The sequence below is a fragment of the Impatiens glandulifera genome, chromosome 3 (genome assembly GCF_907164915.1).
Source record: "Impatiens glandulifera chromosome 3, dImpGla2.1, whole genome shotgun sequence".
Classification (NCBI taxonomy): Eukaryota; Viridiplantae; Streptophyta; class Magnoliopsida; order Ericales; family Balsaminaceae; genus Impatiens; species Impatiens glandulifera.
The window spans coordinates 2408740-2429203 of NC_061864.1; the positions used below are offsets into that span (position 1 = coordinate 2408740).

General features: G+C 30.8%; 3 protein-coding genes across 3 annotated transcripts; 1 reads left to right on the forward strand and 2 right to left on the reverse strand.

The window, feature by feature from the left end:
* The first annotated feature begins 1479 nt into the window (after positions 1-1479).
* Positions 1480-8746, forward strand: LOC124928646 (alpha-glucosidase 2-like). The gene is made up of 23 exons (XM_047468884.1): positions 1480-1754; positions 2133-2424; positions 2491-2559; positions 2632-2769; positions 2848-2965; positions 3245-3327; positions 3452-3547; positions 3686-3854; positions 3933-4075; positions 4159-4245; positions 4658-4843; positions 4974-5141; positions 5429-5549; positions 5646-5715; positions 5820-5907; positions 5990-6110; positions 6215-6408; positions 6508-6616; positions 6837-6992; positions 7069-7171; positions 7259-7432; positions 7503-7648; positions 7742-8746. The coding sequence occupies exons 1-23, from the start codon at positions 1552-1554 to the stop codon at positions 7936-7938; spliced, it is 3231 nt and encodes a 1076-aa protein (XP_047324840.1). The 5' UTR covers positions 1480-1551; the 3' UTR covers positions 7939-8746.
* LOC124928647 (ubiquinol oxidase 3, mitochondrial-like) lies at positions 7940-9388 on the reverse strand. Its single transcript, XM_047468885.1, has 4 exons — positions 9024-9388; positions 8819-8947; positions 8255-8743; positions 7940-8159 (listed from the first exon to the last, which is right to left on the reverse strand). Exons 1-4 carry the CDS (start codon positions 9339-9341, stop codon positions 8100-8102), a joined length of 996 nt encoding a protein of 331 aa, XP_047324841.1. The 5' UTR covers positions 9342-9388; the 3' UTR covers positions 7940-8099.
* Positions 9389-11437: 2049 nt separating this feature from the next.
* Positions 11438-14484, reverse strand: LOC124932846 (growth-regulating factor 4-like). Its single transcript, XM_047473531.1, has 5 exons — positions 14345-14484; positions 13981-14268; positions 13362-13746; positions 11738-12180; positions 11438-11645 (listed from the first exon to the last, which is right to left on the reverse strand). Exons 1-5 carry the CDS (start codon positions 14442-14444, stop codon positions 11638-11640), a joined length of 1224 nt encoding a protein of 407 aa, XP_047329487.1. The 5' UTR covers positions 14445-14484; the 3' UTR covers positions 11438-11637.
* Positions 14485-20464: the final 5980 nt, after the last annotated feature.

Here is a 20464-nt window from a genome sequence, read left to right on the forward strand (position 1 = left end):
CAACTAAAGACCATCTATCTATCTATCTATCTATGACAATGAACTTGTATAAGGAACGTGTCGTTTGTTTCAGAAATCAAGAAATACTGAGACTTCTCGCGATATGCGGACATGGGTTCCACCACTTGGGACTGCGTCGATATTTGGCTTCAGATTAGTGCCAACTGCCCCTTATGTAGAACAAGCATCTCCCGTCGTCGAAAGAGATGCCCGAAGGATCTGATCGTTCGTGACACCCATTTCCTCGCCGAGAGATCGATGCCCATATTGAAAGACAGACGCCGCCCTGCACTAATCGCCGCAACCTTTGTTTCCTCTTCCATAGCTTCCAAGTTCCATCTTTACCAATTTCCCCGTATCTTCATTCATGCATCACATGTACAGAAAACCCATTTCAGTTCTTGCATCATCTTGGTCGAAAATGGATGGATTAGGTCTAAGAAAATATATATATATTTATCGCTAATGTAACGGTTACTTATAGAGAGCTTTAAAACATATATCATTATTAAAAGAATATTAGATTTATGAATGAGGTCGCGTTATTTTTTTAATTTATCTACTATTTCTATCTACCACTTATTTTAATTAAATTAACCATTATTTTTTAAATTATAAATTTTTTACAATAATTATATATAATTTATTTATATTTATAAAATAAATAATTTTAAATACAATATTTTTAATATGTTATTTTTAAACTTTATAATAAATTATATATATATATATATATATATATATTAAAAATGTAGAATGTTTAAAAGTTAATATGGGAATTTAAGAAATCTATGAAATTACAAAAATCTTACCACTAATTCTAATTTTTATATTGAGTGATAATTTAAATGTTAAATTTTGTTAATCTTGTTGTATAATAATATAATTTTATAATTATATCTAACTCTTTTTATTTAAATTATTTTAAACTTTTTAATATTATTTTTGTTAGATAAAAGAGTTATAAAAGTTATATTAAAGAGTTATAAAAAAATAATAAATAAGAGAGGTATTAATAATTATAATTATAAAATTATATTATTTTTTATTTTTTTAAATTATTAAAAATAATAAAATAAACATGACAAAGTACGAGATGGAAAATAAAATAATAATAATAAAAATATGAAATATATATATATATATAATACGCTTTGGCTATATTGTTTTAAATTTTATCAATTTAATATTAAATCTTGTTAAAAAAAAATATTTTATAAAAAAAATAATTATTACATATATATTAACTTTCAAACATTCTAATTTTTTTAAAATATATAAATTTATTAAAGATATGACTGTGATGATGAATAAATTTAATAAATAATATCCCAAATCTCATTAAGTAAAATATTTGTCCCTTGTCGCAGAAGTTGACAACTTTAATGGGGTTGTTTGCTGTTGTAGATGATCTTACAAATTTCAAGGGCACTTGCTCCACCACCTGTCTTTGTATGATCCAAAAAAAGATCACATTTCAAGCAAGTTTATAGCAGAATTATCAATTATTACTTCAAAAAGATAGATTAGATTCGTCGATAAAAATGAAAAATGGAGAAGGCTGTACTGTTGTGCTCGAGTAACAGATGCCATAAATTAAATTTGTCGCCGACTGTTGTATTGCGGACAAAACCCCATTTGATTTATGCGATCCCACCGACCCATTTCACAACTTCGGATAAAAAAGCAGCAGCAGCAGCAGCCTTTCCTCTGTTCCGATCGATTGTTCTTCCGTCCTCATCTCCTTTTCACATGTTAGCGTTCTTCCTTTCCTCCTCAATTGTTCTTCATTCGCATCAGTTCGAGTTATTCTCATCTGGGTTTTTTTATCCAACTTATATATTGGGATTTGGGAAGAACTAATAAACGTTTGCCTTTTATGCATAAATTTCTACCAAAGTGGTAAAATATATGCACATGCTAGTGAGAATTGTTGTTCATTCGCATCAGTTCGAGTAGTTATCATATGGGTATTGATCGAACTTATATATATATTGGGAAGAATTAGCTTTTATGCATCAATTTCTCCCAAAATGACTGTTTGCTTCTGTTAGGGATTTTAGGGTTCCTTGTTCTGCTTGTTAAGTTTATGTTGACATGTTTAAGAATTTGCTGTAAATATTGGAATGCAGAAAAAAAAGGTTTAGTAACAGGTTGATGGTGTCTGGGATGGCAAGTGACATCGAAGAAACTGCTGCTAATTCGGATGTAAAGTCCGGCACTATGGTTTTTGAGCCTATACTGGAGGACGGTGTCATAAGATTTGATTGTTCAGCAGATGCTAGAAATTCAGCATTTCCAAGTCTTAGTTTTGTTGATTCTAAGAAAAGGGACACACCAATCATGGATAGTAGTTACAATAATGTCCCTTCATTTACTCCTAATTTTGAATCTGTCCTGGGACAGCAAGTTGTTCAACTTAAGGTTAGTTCATTTCTTTTCGTTTGTTTCGTGTTTTTCTATGTTTTAATTGATGAGTGTTATTATCAGCTCCCTGATGGTACCTCATTCTATGGGACTGGAGAGGTCAGCGGACAGCTTGAGCGAACCGGGAAGAGAGTAAGCCAGTTGTTGTGGTTAGAAATATTACACTTGCTTCTGCCACTATGTTATTGATAATTTCTCATGCAGATTTTTACATGGAATACGGATGCATGGGGTTATGGTCCCGAAACAACATCTTTGTACCAATCACATCCTTGGGTTCTTGCAGTGCTTCCTACTGGAGAGGCACTAGGAGTTCTTGCTGACACCACCAACCGCTGTGAGGTATATATTCATGAAGTCCGAGCCAGTTTATTTATTTTTAGTTAATATTTTCAATCGTTTTATTATTGTCTGTTGCAGGTAGATTTGAGGAATGAATCTATTATCAAATTTGTTGCTCCATCATCCTATCCTGTTATTACATTTGGACCATTTGATTCACCAACTGCCGTTCTGGTATCTTTGTCGCGTGCAATTGGTAAGGAAATAGTTGCATGGTCTTATATTGTGGTTAAACATTTTGGCGGCAATGCTTTGAACTTCAAAGGAGATAAAATTTTGATGATGTTTCCTTTGTGAAAACTTGGACTAAATATAATTTGTAATAAGAAGATTGTGTTTCTCATTAGTCATATCAAAATTGTCAAAAGGTTTTCCAGCCCATAACCGAAAAACAAGTAATTTGTCCTAGGAATTATTTCAAAATTGTTATTGTTTTGCAGACTTCAAAGAATAAAGTTTTTTTTTTCTGCACTAGGAACTGTATCCATGCCCCCAAAGTGGTCATTAGGTTATCATCAATGCCGCTGGAGCTATATGTCCGATGCACGAGTTCTTGAGGTCGGTATCATCAGTTAGTTCTGAATTTCCTCTGCCACTTCCCTCTCTCTCAAAATCAGTTTTTGTACTGGCCAAACCCACTCTATATGGGGATAATTATTGAGCATTCATCATACTTTTTCAGGTTGCCAGGACATTTCGGCAGAAGGATATACCATGTGATGTCATATGGATGGATATAGATTACATGGATGGTTTCCGTTGTTTTACTTTTGACAAGGTGTGTATAACCCTAATAGTGGGTTTACTTATGGTCAATTATCTGATGTGAACTTTTTTAGGATAAATTTTTGAACTTCCAAAAATATATTGTTAGGTCCAATCATGATTCCTATCCTTTGTTGCTCAATATGGACAGGAGCATTTCTCTGATCCAGTTTCCTTGGCAAAAGATCTTCATGATACGGGATTCAAAGCAATCTGGATGCTTGATCCTGGTATTAAACGCGAAGAAGGTTATTTTGTTTATGATAGTGGCACCAAAAACGATGTATGGATTCAAACTGCAGAAGGAAAGCCTTTCGTTGGTATACACATCAATCCAGGAATTGAATATTAAAAAAATTAAAATGACTTGAGAGTTTTTAACTCTTTATTCTTTGTAGGGGATGTTTGGCCTGGTCCTTGTGTTTTTCCGGACTTTACACAGTCCAAAACTCGTTTATGGTGGTCTAGTCTTGTTAAAGAATTTGTCTCTAATGGTGTTGATGGAATATGGAACGACATGAATGAACCAGCAGTTTTCAAAGTATTGATCAAAACTCTTGTTTCTTCTTCTTCTTTTTTTCTAATCTTTTGATGTCTCATAGCAGCACTTTTTTTTTGTGGCAGACTGTAACAAAAACGATGCCTGAGAGTAATATTCATAAGGGAGATACTGAACTTGGTGGCTGTCAAAAACATTCACACTATCACAATGTATGAATCCTAAACACTGAACTTATCTATTTCAATCTATGTAAATTATACATATGCTATCTTTTGTTCTTGTTTTTTAATTCATTATTAGATATCTTTTGTTCTTGTAATTGTATTAAACTTGTAACTGCTGGGGCTGTTGCTTTAACTCTGTTGAAATACTTAGATTCTTTTTATGTGCAAATGCATTCCCTTTGTTTAATAAATAAAAGTCCAATGGCACTTACAAGTGGAAAAGGGCAAAAGAAAATGTTAGCTAATTATCTATACGGAGTCAAATGTGAAATCAAAGCAGCATAATTGCATCACCAAAGATAGCATCTACATGAGAATGCTAGAACCCAGTTAGCTTGATAGTTTGAGAACTTTACCTCAAAATGATGCAGCAGACCGTGATGGCTTTTTATTGCAGGTTTATGGAATGCTAATGGCAAGATCAACCTATGAAGGAATGAAGTTGGCTAATGAAAATAAGCGACCTTTCGTTCTTACTAGAGCTGGGTTTTTGGGAAGCCAAAGGTATGCTGCAACTTGGACTGGAGACAACCTTTCAACATGGGAGCACCTTCATATGAGTCTCTCAATGGCACTTCAACTGGTAAGAAAGATTGAACATTTTGTGTTGTCTGACCATCCGTCATCACTTTACAAACTCAATATTTAACATCTTTATAAGTGTATGATTATGTTTAAAAATGCATGGCTCTAATGAAGATTTGGCTTTCCAGGGGCTAAGTGGCCAGCCTCTTTCAGGACCTGATATAGGAGGTTTTGCTGGCAATGCAACACCTAGACTATTTGGAAGGTGGATGGGCATAGGAGCCATGTTTCCATTTTGTCGCGGACACTCAGAAGCTGGCACTACTGATCATGAACCTTGGTCATTTGGGAAAGAGGTTTGATATGATGAAACCTGTTTTTAATTTTTTTTAATCTTTGAGGATTCAAAGCTGGTTCTATCATCAGAGACAATAAGACAAAAAAAAAGCACCCCTTTTTTATTTTGATCTTGTTTCCTTTTTATTTGAGACATTTAGTATTAAATTTAAACTAATCTTTCAGTTTCCCAATTTGTAGGGTAGCTTAGAATTTCATCTACTGTTCTTTGATGAACAGTTACTACAACATTATGTTTAAAATCATAGCTTACAGTTCTCTTGAATCTCCAATTGATATATTTCAGTGTGAGGAAGTGTGTCGTCTGGCTTTAAAGCGACGTTATCGTCTTTTACTTCACATATACACACTGTTCTATATTGCACATACAAAGGGTATTCCTGTGTCAACTCCTACTTTCTTTGCTGGTGGGTGCACATTCTATTGAATAAACTAACATAATATGCTGATTAAATTAGTGTTTTAAACACCCAAGTAGTGTTGAGTAAATTGTTTTTACACAGATCCAAAAGATCCAAAATTAAGGAAAATAGAGACATCCTTTCTACTTGGGACACTTCTAATAAGTGCAAGGTTTTCTTCTCTCTTTTTGCCGCCTTTTACTTTTGTTTTACCATTCACACACAGTTTGCTTCTTCCAGTTTTTCCTATTAATAAGCTATTCTTCAAACCAACAGCACAAGGAGAGATCTTGGGTTAGGTCAAGTGCAGCATGTGTTGCCCAAAGGCATCTGGTTGGAGTTCGATTTTGATGATTCGCATCCGGTATCCATTAACATAAAATATTTCATCCTAATCTTCTCAACGTTTTTTTATTTTTTAACGTATATGCATGTCTATAATTCAGGATTTACCTGCACTGTATTTACAAGGTGGATCTATAATTCCTTTGAGCCTTCCGCATCAGCATGTTGGGGAAGCTAATCCAACCGATGATTTGACACTCCTTGTGGCCTTAGATGAACAGGGTAACTTGATCATTTTTAATCTATTATTATATAGGTGTATTTTGACAGTGTGTTTTGTCAATTTCCTATTCAAATGTTGAACCTATGAATGAATGAATTGGAAGGTAAATCAACGGGGGTGCTTTTTGAAGATGAGGGGGATGGATATGAATTCAAATCAGGTGGATATCTTTTGACAACATATGTTGCTGAACGTGTATCTTCAGTTGTTACTGTGCGAATCTCTCACTCGGAAGGTTTTGTCAAGAGGCCAAACCGCCGTTTACATGTGCAATTGTTACTCGGAAAATGTGCAAAAGTATGTACCACCCTTAGAATTCATATTAGTTCACACACTCTTTCCCCGAATTCATATCTTTCTATAACATCCGTCTTTTTTTCTGAAAAACTTCAACAGCTTGATGCTTGGGGCACTGATGGAGAGGTACTTGAAATAGAGATGCCTTCAGAAAATGAAGTTTCCAGTTTATTGTCTGCAAGTGAGATTAAGTACACGACTCGCCTGGGTAAATATGTCTTTTCCTATTTTCCTCTGTTGATTTTTTTGGGAAATTTCAACTTTTGTATAACTCAGATTTTCGAGTGTCTACAATTAGAAAGCAAGATCCTTATTTATTATTTAGTAATAATCTGTTACGTGAATGAATTATATCAATAGACTTTTCGTAGTATAAATGCTAACTGAATGATCTTGAATAAATAGTGTTATTATTCATTTCCCAACAGAAATTGCAAGGTGTATTCCAGATGTTGAGGAGGGTCCAGGGACTAAAGGAGGAGAGCTGTCTAGGAGCCCAGTTGAGCTGCAAAACGGTGTTTGGGCTCTTAAGATTGTTCCTTGGATTGGCGGTAGAATTATTTCCATGTCGCATATTCCTTCAGGTAGGTATACAATGAGGGTAACTTCATTATTATGAACATGGACTTGTTGTTCATTTCTATATTGTGCATGTAAAAGGTACTCAATGGCTCCATAGTAGGATTGAAGTTGATGGATATGAAGAGTATAGTGGTGTTGAGTACCGGTCTGCTGGATGTTCCGAGGAATACAATGTTATCGAGTAAGATCCCTAATTCTTTAGCGAGCGGCGGTTTGTTAAAGTTATTTTTAAAGTCGATTGAATGATTGATCATTTTCTCTGTTTTAGACGAAATCTTGAGCAAGCAGGAGAGGTGGAGTCTCTTAAGATGGAGGGTGATGTTGGTGGTGGATTGGTTCTTGAAAGGGAGATCTCTTTCCCAAAAGATAAAACCCAAGTTTTCAGAATTGACTCGGCCATTCTAGCACGTAATGTGGGTGCTGGTTCTGGAGGATTTTCCAGGTACATCTCATTTCTTTATGTTAGCTTAAGCGGCTAGCTTGTTGTTTATCTGTGTATTATTATTATGCAGGCTTGTTTGCTTGAGGGTGCATCCTTCGTTTTCACTTTTACACCCTACTGAAACTTATGTTTCGTTTACATCACTGAATGGGTTGAAAAAAGAAGTTTGGCCAGAATCTGGCGAGCAATACTTTGAAGGCGATCTTCGTCCCAATGGTAACTTCTCTAACTGGCAAGCACACACAAAATGAACATTTTTCAGAACATATATTATCTAATTACTTGTATAATAATAATAATAATGTATAGGTGAATGGATGCTGGTTGATAGATGTCTGGGCTTGGCTTTAGTGAACTTCTTCGATATAAAAGAGGTCTTTAAATGTCTGATTCATTGGGGAACTGGGACTGTTAATTTAGAGCTTTGGTCTGAAAACAGGCCTGTTTCTGCACAATCTCCTCTTTCGATTTCACACGAATACGAGGTCAGACAAGTTGCAAAGTAAGTAATCCTTTAATAAACTCTCAAACTATTATATATGTATGTATGAAACATGATATTATTCAGGTTACAAATAATCTTATTTAAGATTGATCAATCAATCGCCTGGAAATATTGACATATGTATATATACATAATAAATGATAAATAGTGAAGCTTTTTTTATCAATGAAAGTCGAGCGGAGCAGGGAAGTCTTTGAGTTCATGGCCCTGAACATGGATATCCTAAGAAGAATCAAACAAGGAAAGATTTAGAAAACCAATTTATATATGTATTATGTATGTATGTGTGTATAAGCTTCAGAGAATTAATTACTAACCGCAGCAAAGTGGTTTGTATCGCGATGATGACACTCATCTGCTCTAATCACCACGACCACATCCCTGAGGGTAGCATCTGCTGGGAGGCGCCAATAGTCTATTGCAATAGCCGGCGCGGGAATATTCTCAAACTTTCCATTATCAATGTCCTTGAGGAACTCGGTGTAGGAGTTAACTGCCTCTTCTTCTAGATAACCCGCAATCCGATGTGCGATCTTTGGGGAGGCTAAGTAAGTCACGAAGTAGGCGTTGAAGAAAACACCTTGGGCGGCGAAAACCAATGCCCGCTCGTACCACTTAGGTTTGGAGAGTTCGATGAACGTCATGAGGTGCATCCTCTCGTTCTCAGCCTCTTCTAAGAGAGCTTTGATCCATCCGCCGCTATGCTCGAACCTCCGAAGTGATTTGCAGTGGAGGAGCATTCCTCCCACCATTCCTGGGACGGCTGCCACCGTCTCCAGCAACAAGGCGTGGCACATGTGTCGTCTCTGTCGATTTAACAAATAAGAACTAAATTTTGAAAATTAACAAGATCGGAATCGAGATAAGTATAGAAATCCTACCTGAAAGAATAAGTAAGTTGGGTATTTGGCGACTTGAACGGCCCAGTAAGCAAATTTGTCAGTGAAATTGTCGGCAGAGTGGTGCTTCTTCACGTCAATGGAGACGTCTGGATTGTAAGATTCCCATGGCTGTATAAAAGAATGATTGATTGATTGATTAGTGGTTATGAATAAATCCAAAAAAGAATGCTTTTTTATTTCATACCCTGAAACAGTTCCATTTCCATGGGGAGCCGTCTTCTTTGGTCATCTTGGGTGGAGCAATGCCCCAGTAACTGGATATGACTTTTCCGTCCGTCTTCTTCTGTTCATCATCTTTCCCGTCGGCCGGAGTTCCGCCGGAGCTGCTGAAGCTCCGAGAACCTAGAACAGTTATCCTTGTAGCAGGTATGGATGAAGACTTGTTGGCGGCGCCGCCGACAAGAGCAATTGTGGGATTGGAGGAGAATTGTCTGCTGATCAGCTGCTGCCGGAGAAGTAATCCCGACAGCTTGTTTATGGCGTTGCGGTTGTTGGCCAACATTTTAGTAAATTAATGAATCGGAAAAAGAAAATGATAATTTGAATTTGATGAATGATTTCAGAGCCTTTGTTTATATTTATATTTATATATATTTATTTATTTATTTATTGTGAGAGAAGGACTTTTTTGACTTTGAAAAGTAAAAGAAGATAATTGACTTTTCCTTCCAAATTCTATATGACCATAGAACTAACCTCGGTTCCACTAGAAAGCTCCTTTCTAATGATCGAAAAAATAAATTTTATATTAAACAAATCAAAAAATATTTATAATTTATATCATAATTCTATAAAAAAAAAAAATACATTAAAAAATAACTACAAATTTTAATCTTAATAATTTTTATTATATATAGGGCAATTGTTATTTGAACCACAAAATTGGATGGTTTTCACTCAAAGAGGTTTTTGATGTATTTTTTTAAATTGAGTATTGTTTTTAAGATTTATGCATTTTAAGTTGTTAAAATTGATTTAAATGACTGCAAAAATGTGTAATTTAACGAAGGATTTGAAAAATTTTAAATACATATAAATTTTGTATTTATTTTTCAAATAACTTTATAAAAATATAATATTATTTATTATCAATTTAGATATATTTATATTTGTGTTTTAAATTTAATATTTTTTTTTTTAAATATCAATATTTTTTGAATTCTTTAAAAAATATATTAAAAATTAGAGAATTTAATATTTTATTTGTACATATATAATTAATTAATTAAGAAAATAAAAGTGTCAGGTAAGAAAAACTTTTATTTATTTTTTTAGAAAGTCTTAAATTATTAAAATTATAATAATTAAAACATTATATTACCATTTAAAGTACTAACCCTAATATATAAAAATTACAAATTTGAGACTCATGCCGTCATTGCGTATATAATTTGAGAGAAAAGGGAAGGAAAAGAAGATAATTGACTTTTTCCTTACTTTCTATACGAGTATAAAACTAGACTTCACCAGAAAGTTCCTTCAAAATTTAGTCCTATAAAATAATCTCTATTATGTTAATAAATAAATCTCATATAAGATTTAAAGAATTAATTTTATATTAAACAAATAAAAAAAATATTTTTAATTTATAACATAATTCTATAAAAAAAATATTTACAAATTTTAATCTTAATAATTTTTTATGAGATAACATTTATGTTGAAAGTTGTAATCAGCTGGTTAGGAGGAGAGTTATTTGAATAAATGGAAGATTTATTTAAATTTGGTATAATTTTTTTAAGGGTGAATATCTTGAATTAAAAATAATTTAAAAAGTTATTAATATAATAAATAACTAAAAATTTAAAGAAAATAAAAATATTTTAATTAATTATACACTACTGATTAAAATAATAATAATAATAATAATTTATTTAAATAAATTAAACACAACAGAAAGAAAAAAAAAAAAAGTGACTTATCAAATAAATGTTAAGGCGGTTATTATGATTGTGACTAAGACGTGTTCAATTTGGATTTGTGTATATATATATATATATATATATATAATATATAATGTGTGTCCTCCAAGTAAAAATGAGATAGGATCATATAATAATATTCATTCACACGTCCCCACCAAACCTAACCACGTTGACTTTTCAAATATTTGTTTTGAAGTGATTTTATTTGTTTTTTTTCTTTATTTTTTTTCAGATTTTAATTGTTATTGAGAGAAACGTTTACGAGGAATTGTTTTATATAATACCTTTTTAAAAAATAAAATAAAAACTCAGGATCATAAATCTATTAAAAAATTAAAATAACTGATAAAGAGTTTTGTCAAGGAAAGAGTGGAGAATCATAGCAGAAACTTCTGAATTCCTCAAAATAAAATAAAAAATTGCATACAAAAATTATAAAAATAATAGTTATGGATTAAATAATAATACTATCTGGGTTCCAATTTTTTGATCTACTATAATTTTGAAGAAGAGATAATAAAAAGCCTTAAAATATATTAGTATATTATAATGAAAAATATGTGTTTTTTTAATATTATGACTAATATATTAAGTAATATTATTGACGCGAGTCAATAAAATGATGTTTTTACAAGACCTAAGATGTAAGTTTTGTTAGACGTTCATGACAATAGAAAGTTTTAACCCAATAAACATAGAGAAGTGTTATAACACAATAATACTCATCTAGCAAATGCAATCCCACAACTTACAGTCGACATTTTGTTGATCAACTCGTCTTAACAACAACAACAAATGCATCAAACCCGAAAGTAACGTTTGTTTTATTTCATAAGCTACAAACCTCTTACCAGTCTAAGTTTTCTGCTTCCTTCACCCATCTGCATTATCAATATATTACCAAATCAACAATGATGCAAAGAAGATTTAAGTAAAATAATTCTTCTATTGAGTGTTTTTTTTTCTGACTAACCATTTGGAGAGGAATTCCTGGTAGAGATCTCAGATGAAGTTTCCGGTCCAGAGATTGACAGGCGAGTGTTGGAGAAGGAGCTTTTGTTATTGTTGTACCATAAACCTTTATTACCAGCAGTTGTTGCCCCCTCATCGAGGAAATCCCTCATAGCATAATGATGATGCTCTTCCTCCTCTTTCCCCAGTGAGGAGGTAATGTCGCTCCTGAAAAGGATATGTTGTTGTTGCTGCAAACTAATTGGCTCATAATCTGAACGCATGTATAGTTCACGGGTTTCATTCTGCAAAGAAGAACCACCATATCTCAAATTTGAATGGTTCACATTCTGTGAAGGCATTAGTCGCCATGTATCATCAACAACATTAGCAGCCCTTGCACTGCCCCCGTCGGGAGATAAGTTTTGTTCATAAGCTTCTGACGACTTCACTCCTTGGAAATACCTGCTTTTCATGTTAGAATTATTTTAGCTCTCAAATCCCTTCATCAATTAATATCACGTTGATTGACAGATAGAAAACATAGATTTCATAGACATGGGAAAGAAAATGAAATACTCTTCTAAGCAGATCCTGCATATAGTATAATGAATACAAATCAATGTTTAAGAGACAATGTGAAAGGAGAATAGAAAATGAGAATAAATTCTCAACTTGAAAAAGCATGATACTTAATCTGAACCAAAGGATAAAGAGTTAACTAAAGGAAGATGGTTTGAAAAAATTGTTCATAGTCGACATAAATTCAACTTATAGCTAGCTAGCATTCCTTGGAAAGCTCATGACAAAATATAAGGTGAGTAATTTAAATTGGTTGAAGATGATTCATGTACATTGTCCAGAGGTGAAAATGAAACACTTGGGCATCTTCTATCTAAATGCACTTAAATAAATGTATGGAGATTAATGATGCTTCTAAAAATGAAACAATATCAAGGAATGGATGATTCTAAGAACTAGGGCAAAAGTTCCTTTTCAAATCTATACAAGTGTACGATTTATAGCTTGCATTTATGAAATTTGGAAGAAAGTAATACAATTATATTTGGGAACAAGAATAGAAGCAATGAAAAAATATAGAAGAGGTACAAAAATGTGTTATTGTTCAAAGTGGAACCTCAAGCAAAGAAGCAAAATCTTTAAAAAATGAGTTACTATTCTATGAATGAGGTTCTAATCCTTCAAAATGATGGTGAACTAGTTGATCTGAAGAATGAAGTAATGTTCAATACAAAGTCTTTGTGGATGTAAGTAGAAGTGTAATAGTTCCATGTTCATGTGTTTCATAAACGTTTGCTATTGGCAATTTTAATAAAAGGGACTTTATTTTCTCAAAAATAAAAACAACACGTCTTTGGTGATGAACCAAACAACAGCTTGTATCCAGATCAAGACAAGAAACAACCCATCAATTTTTGAATCTGTATCTTAGGTTAAGTTTAGTTTTCAAACATAATCTCATCGAGATACGTTTATGGATCCATAATTTTGTATCCAGATGTTTTCAGAGAAAACCTTCTTCTTTAACTTTCTCATTCGTGTGTATTCATTTATTTCCTGAGAAATGAGAGATGGTTTAGCCAATAAGATAAACTGTTTTTTGAGGGTTAAAAAAAGGATATTACCTAAACTCCTTATCAGTGGAGTGAGTGGAGTCATCATCATAAGGGGAAGGATCCACCTGCAATTTCAACAAATGATTTCTAAACAATGAAGAGCCTTCTTGGTTAGCAGCAATGGAATGGAAAGGAAGACTCTGAAAACTTCCACTTCCTCCTCCATTGCTCCCAGAAAAGCTTGATATCACAGTTGTTGACGATGACGAAGACTGAGAGCTCGATTGAGATTCCACAAGCTTTCTTGAACGGTTACGGCCCCTATGCATGTGCCGCTCACAGTATTTGGAGTCTGGATATGCATCTTTCGAGCACCTCCACTTCTTTCCATCAGTCCTTCTACACCTACCTGGCTCCGGATCAATCTTCTTCCCATAGTAGGAACAATATCCCACTACAATCATGAAACATTAACCAATTTCAGTTTCTCAATCTCATTACCTAACCTAAACTATACTTGTTCGTATATCAAACACTAGATCCAAATTAGGACAAGCAAATCATTCATCGTCCAATTAAAATTACAAATCTCAAGAAATATCTTATTAGGTTAATCTAGGTGTATTACTTAGAAATCATTAATTCGCAAAATTAGGTAAGGAATTAGGAAATGAATCTTCTCTCTTACAAGAGGAGTGATGAAAGAACCTCGCCGAGAGCGATTCCAAGCTCCGTCGGATCGGAAGAAGAAGGTCAGGTGGAACAGGTAGTCCAGCCACTAAATACTTATATATCAAAGCTTGATGCTCCAGTTCCTGCCATTGCGCTGCCGTGAACGGCGGACGCAAATCCACAACGCCGACTGCCGCCACTGACGACGTACTACTAGTCATTTCTATGTAAGCAATCAATCGACGCGCTCTCCTCTCGTCTAGTCTCGTCCTAGACCTGTTAAAGTTGAGTTGAGGTATCAAACCTGCAAGAAAATGACGATAAACTGTCAATCAGTGTAAAGAGGATGATATAGTATAGAACAGGAGAGCAGAGGTTACCTCGTGGGGGAACAGGTATAGGGTTCGGCCGCAGAAGAGCAAGCAGCGGAAGGAGAGAGAGAGAGAAGAGAGAAGAGAGAGAGCCTTTGAAGGCGCACATAAGTGTGGGGGCCTCCTCCTCTCAGTTCGATGCTTTCTACTTCTCCGCCATTACTACTGCAACGATAACTCCGCCTTAACGGCTTATTTAACTAATTAATTACAGTTTCTTATTCTTAAGCAACCGCCCCAACAATAATAATAATAATATACTTTCTTTTTTAAAATATTAAATTTTTACATATCAAACAAACAAATTCATTAATTATCATTATTGTTTTCTTGCACTTTAATTCGTCCTCTCTCTCTCTTTATAATAATTATATATATATATATATATATATATATATATATATATATATATATATATATATATATATATATATACAGAATGTCTTCAATGTTACTTCTTCTCATCATCCTTTTACTTTTTTCACTTGTACTCACATATACTTTCTTCTAAAGTTTATATCAGTGGTCCTTATTATAATCATTATTCTTTTTTTACTTAACTTCATAAATTCGTATAGATGTAACTAAGTTTGAAATATATTTCTATCTATCATTTTATTTGAAATTGTTTTTATATATTTATTTTTTTGTCTAAATTTATGCCTTAAATATATAAAATCAATTAAAATGTTATAAGATTTTAATTTGTGTTGAAAATATAAAAAAAAAAATCTCTTACACGAAGTATATATATATTTTAAGTTATATTGCGGTGGGGAGCGACTTTTCAACCTCATTCTCAAACGACAATACATTTGTTTTGTTTCATTTCAAGACAATAATGTTGCAAACTAAAGCGACGACGAGATTGTTTCTCATTCCTATTTAAATATTGTGTGTTTGTGTTGTATCCCATAAATTATTTCTAAGTAATAACAAATATTGGTTTTGAATGAGAGGAAGATGTCTGGTATTAATATAGTTAAAATGTAAATAATATGATAGAGATTACGAAATATAAAATATGATATCGTAATACAAAAATCGAAATATGTTTGAATCAGGCGGCTATACGTGACTTACACTGAACTATCATCTTAATGAAATAAATGGAGAATGAGAATGAATGTAATTTGATTTGAAGACGAAACGAGTTTATTAGTCAAAAATAAGTTTCAATTTAAATATGGGAAACACAATCTGGTTAAAATTTGTGGCCGATCGATAATTTTAAATTAGTTATCAAGATGTTCAAATTTCGACCATAGAATAAGAATGGTTGTTATTATGAGTTAGGTTTTTATTTTGTACTACTTGAAATAGCTTGATTATTTTAATAAAAAAATAAATGTAAAATGGGTAAATTTCAAACAAAATCAAGTAGTTTTAATTAAATGTAAGGGAAGCATTATACATGTTATTATTATTTTTTACCTGGCTATAATCTTGAGGGATCTTTTAAATCACAGAATTCTCAGTGAAATAGAACATAATTTTTTTATATATATTAGGTGATGTTTTCATTTAAAGTATTTTTAAGTACCTAACTAGACAGATTCTTAAACTAAATCAAACTAAACTATTTTTTTTTTTTTATGTTTTCAAATAATCATGTTTATTTTGAGTGGAGGTGGTGATATTGATAATATACATATATATAGCGAAGCTCTGCTGTGATGTATGCCCACTAATCATCCAAAAAAATTGCTACTTTCAGAAGTTAAAAGATGATTGGTCCCCCCATGGTAGTAAATCTTTTACATTGTTTTTGCTGATGTATGGTTATTTTTTACCATTTTTTACAGCTCATGGAGTCAAGTTCAAGGATGATGTAGAGAGATAGAGAAGAATGGTCCCTTGTAATTTAAATTACTTCAACAAATAAAATTAAAAAAATCCTTACTTGTTAAATGATCAAATAAGAACCAAAATTAGTTATGAACCTAATTTTTTTTAATTATAATTTCAGTTTAAATTAAACTTCGACAACAATCATATTTAGTGGACAAAATAATTATAATACTTTATAGAGAAAAGAGAAAAAATAAAGTAGGTATAAAATAGGTAAATAAGATTAAAAACATCAATGATTTTTTTTTTTTTTTTTTTTTTTTACAAAAAGACACTTTTTCTCTCTCTAGTTTTTATTTTTTAGAAGGTCATTTATATAAATTTAATTGAATGAAATTTAATTTCTTATAAATGTTAAGAGAAAGAAAAAAAAAAATGGAATTGATAATATGCTCAAACAATTAAAATAATGAAAAGTTTAATTATTTAATAAAAAATATTAATATTTAACATAAAAATAAATATTAAAAAAATAATAATAATTTAGTTATTAATTTAGGGGATAATTGATATTCTTACCTATTATGTACTAATTATAATATTGATCCCTATGTATTTTTTTAGTAGGAATAATTTATATTTTTATGAATTATTTAATTCCAAAAATGTTACAGAATGTTTAACACTAAAATTTGTCATTTGTATCTCAAAGTGCAATTACTATGATGTTGGCTGAAGGAAATCCATTAAATCTGAGGGAGACCTGATTGTTTATTGAAATTTAGGATTTATTTATTAGTGAGTTATTTAAAAATAATGATTTGTGACTGTTTTGAGTAAGTATAGAATTTTATTTTATTTTTGATAAAAATCTTAATTTGTTTTATTATATAAAGATAAAAATAATTTTACTTTTTAAAATAAATGATATTTTAATATTTTATTAATGAATTATGTGATGAATAAAAAAATGTGAAATTATAATTTTCTTATTATATTGAGATTATTTAAATAATAATTAACCAAGGCTTAAGAGACATTTAAATCCTATGAGAGATACCTTTATATTTTTTTTTTTTTTATATATATATATATATATATATGGTTAATACATGATCATTTTAGTATTTTAATAAATAAAAAGAATGTTATAGATGAAAGGATAGTTAAATTTTAGATTAAAATTCTTAAAATAACAATATATATATATATATATATATATATATATTGTTTGATATATATATATATATATATATATATATATATATATATATATATATATATATATATATATATATATATATATATATATATATATCAAACAATATATATATATATATATATATATATCAAACAAGATCTAATGGTTGTTTTCATCTCATTTACTTTCTCCTTTTTGTCAAATATATATATATACCAAAAGTGAAATTATATAAAGTGCCTTAATTACATACTTTGAAGACTTTGTTTGGATTTTTTTTTATAAATAACTCATAAGATTATTTAAATAACATTATTTGGATGGAAATACTAAAAAATTTTATTTATATTGGTAAAAATATTAATATATAATGAATAAGTTATTTTTAATAAATAAAAAATATTTGAACTGATTAATTAAGTTATATAATTAATAAGAGAATAAACTATTTAAATAATTCAAGTCCTTGCTACTTGCTGGGCCTTAATTAGGTTGATTCAATTCCGCTTGTATGAATCAAAGACTTTGCATTTACTTTTATTTTCTAGATTTTGTACACATGACAAATTGACATCAATTCATAAATATCCATTATTTTAAATAGACCAATTCCTAAGAGCATTAATTATCTTCATGTTTAAGCTTGAGTTAGACTACCATAATTTAAGAGCATTGAGAAAATAAGTAAGTGGTCAAGTGTTTATTTTCCCCAAAGTTTTTTTTTACTTGTTCACGTTTTAATTTTAATTTTAATGTTTTATAACTATTTTTATTTTATACAATCGTAAACATCTATCAGCGAACTGTCAATTTTGAAATAAACTTACTCAATATAGATTCAATAATATATTTTTTCGCCCAAATATCCAAAAGCTTCAGTATAAAGAATTCTGAATTGAAATTGTAACGGCAAATTTCATAAGATAACCAAGATATTACCAAACCAATATCTCTATCATCTCTAATTTTTTAATTAACAAACTTTCAACTCTGTATTAAAAAATATCAATTTTCAAATAGATATTTATATAATCTATATATATATAATGATGCTTAATTTTTAAAGTGTCCGGATTGGCGGGTCGAGAGCTGTGGTTAATTTGGATACTTGGGTCGGATTGTGGGTTGACCCGTTTTTAAATTTAAAACGGTTAAAAATAAAATTAAAAATACTAGATGTATGTTTCGAACTTGCAACTTAACAAAACAAGTACAACTCTTTAACCAACTAGGCTATAAAGACTTTATATTTTAAATTCAACACCAAATTTGATAAACGCGGGACGTTTTAATATTAATATAAGTTCAACTTTTTAAATAACTAATCTATATATATAATGATGCTTAATTTTTAAAGTGTCCGGATTGGCGGGTCGAGAGTTGTGGTTAATTTGGATACTTGGGTCGGATTGTGGGTTGACCCGTTTTTAAATTTAAAACGGTTAAAAATAAAATTAAAAATGCTAGAGGTATGTTTCGAACTTGCAACCTAACAAAACAAGTACAACTCTTTAACCATACGATGAGAAGAGAGACTGTTTCACCCTACGATGAAGAACAGTATAGATTGACAAAGATGAGAAAAGAGATGAGCAACTGCTCGTTCATTCAGAAAATACTTGATATCCATCTAAAGAGAGATTACTGATTATATATACTCAGCCTTTCTCTTTAGGGTTAGACAGCTGGCCTAACTAACTGGGTCAGAATTTAAGAAAGACATAAGTTCAAGGGCAGAAATAAAGAAATATTAAAACAGAAAAGACAATAAAAAGAAAAGGAAAAACAAATGATATTCTTCATCAGGTTGCTGTGATGTCGCCACGTGTCTCCATAGTCTCCGTCGGATCCTTTATAGTTACAGTTCGTATCAGTTTCGAACTTGCAACCTAACAAAACAAGTACAACTCTTTAACCAACTAGGCTAAAAAGACTTTATATTTTAAATTCAACACCAAATTTGATAAACGCGGGACATTTTAATATTAATATAAGTTCAACTTTTTAACTAACTAATCTATATAGGTGTTGAGTAAATGGATACTTGGGTCGGATTGTGGGTTGACCAATCCATAAACTTAAAACGGTTAAAAATAAAATAAAAAATGTTATCCGTAATTTTTTTTCACGATTTTTATATTAATACTCGTGCAATTGCTAGTTTAAAATAGATTCATTTAGAGTTAATCTAAATAAACCCTTTTTACTTACAAATTTCATTCTCAATAGACTAGTAAAATAAAATATCAATTTTTTTATAATATTTTAAATATAAAAGAAAAAAGAATTTATTTATTTTATTCTAAATAAATCAAATTTTCCATTATGTGTTTTTTTGAATTTAAATATTTTTTTTATAAATCATTCCTCTATCCACTCAAACTACTATTTTAAACTATTATTTTAAACTATTGTACCAATAATTTAATTAATTAAAATACTAAAATATCTTATATTTTATTCAAACACTATAATATCTTTATAAAATAAAAAACTCTCAAATAACCAAGATCTTATTTTTTTTATTTGATAGATTTGAGAAAAATCTTTGTTTGACTTAAATTTTTTTAAATCTTATTTTTTAAATAGATGAGATAAAAATATGTTAGAGAATATAATAAATAAATGATATTTTGATAGATAAAATGAGTGACGAGATAAATTAAATCAAAGGAGAAAAAATATTAAATTTTGGATAAAAATCTCCCTAAAAACAAAAACAATATCAAACAAAGTTCAAGAACTCACCCCTTCTTCTAGTCTAGTAAATAAGAAGAGCGGGATATTCCCAGTCTCTCTGACATCCTATATTCAAGCCTGTCAGACAAATTTTGCGCATCGTTAAATGTGTTTGCGAGTTATGTGTTTAATTTGCGAGAATTAATCGCACTCCAAAGAGGAAACAGAACTCAACATTCTAAAAATAAATAAATAAATATCGTTAAGTGTATTTACGAGCTATATGTTTAACCTGCGGGAATTAGTCGCACAAAGGGAAAACGGAACTCAACGTTCTAAAAATAAATAAATATCGTTAAATGTGTTTGCGAGCTAGGATTAGTCACATTTCAAAGGGGAAATATAACTCAACGTTCTAAAAATAAATAAATAAATAAAAGTTTAAGAAAGTGTTTATT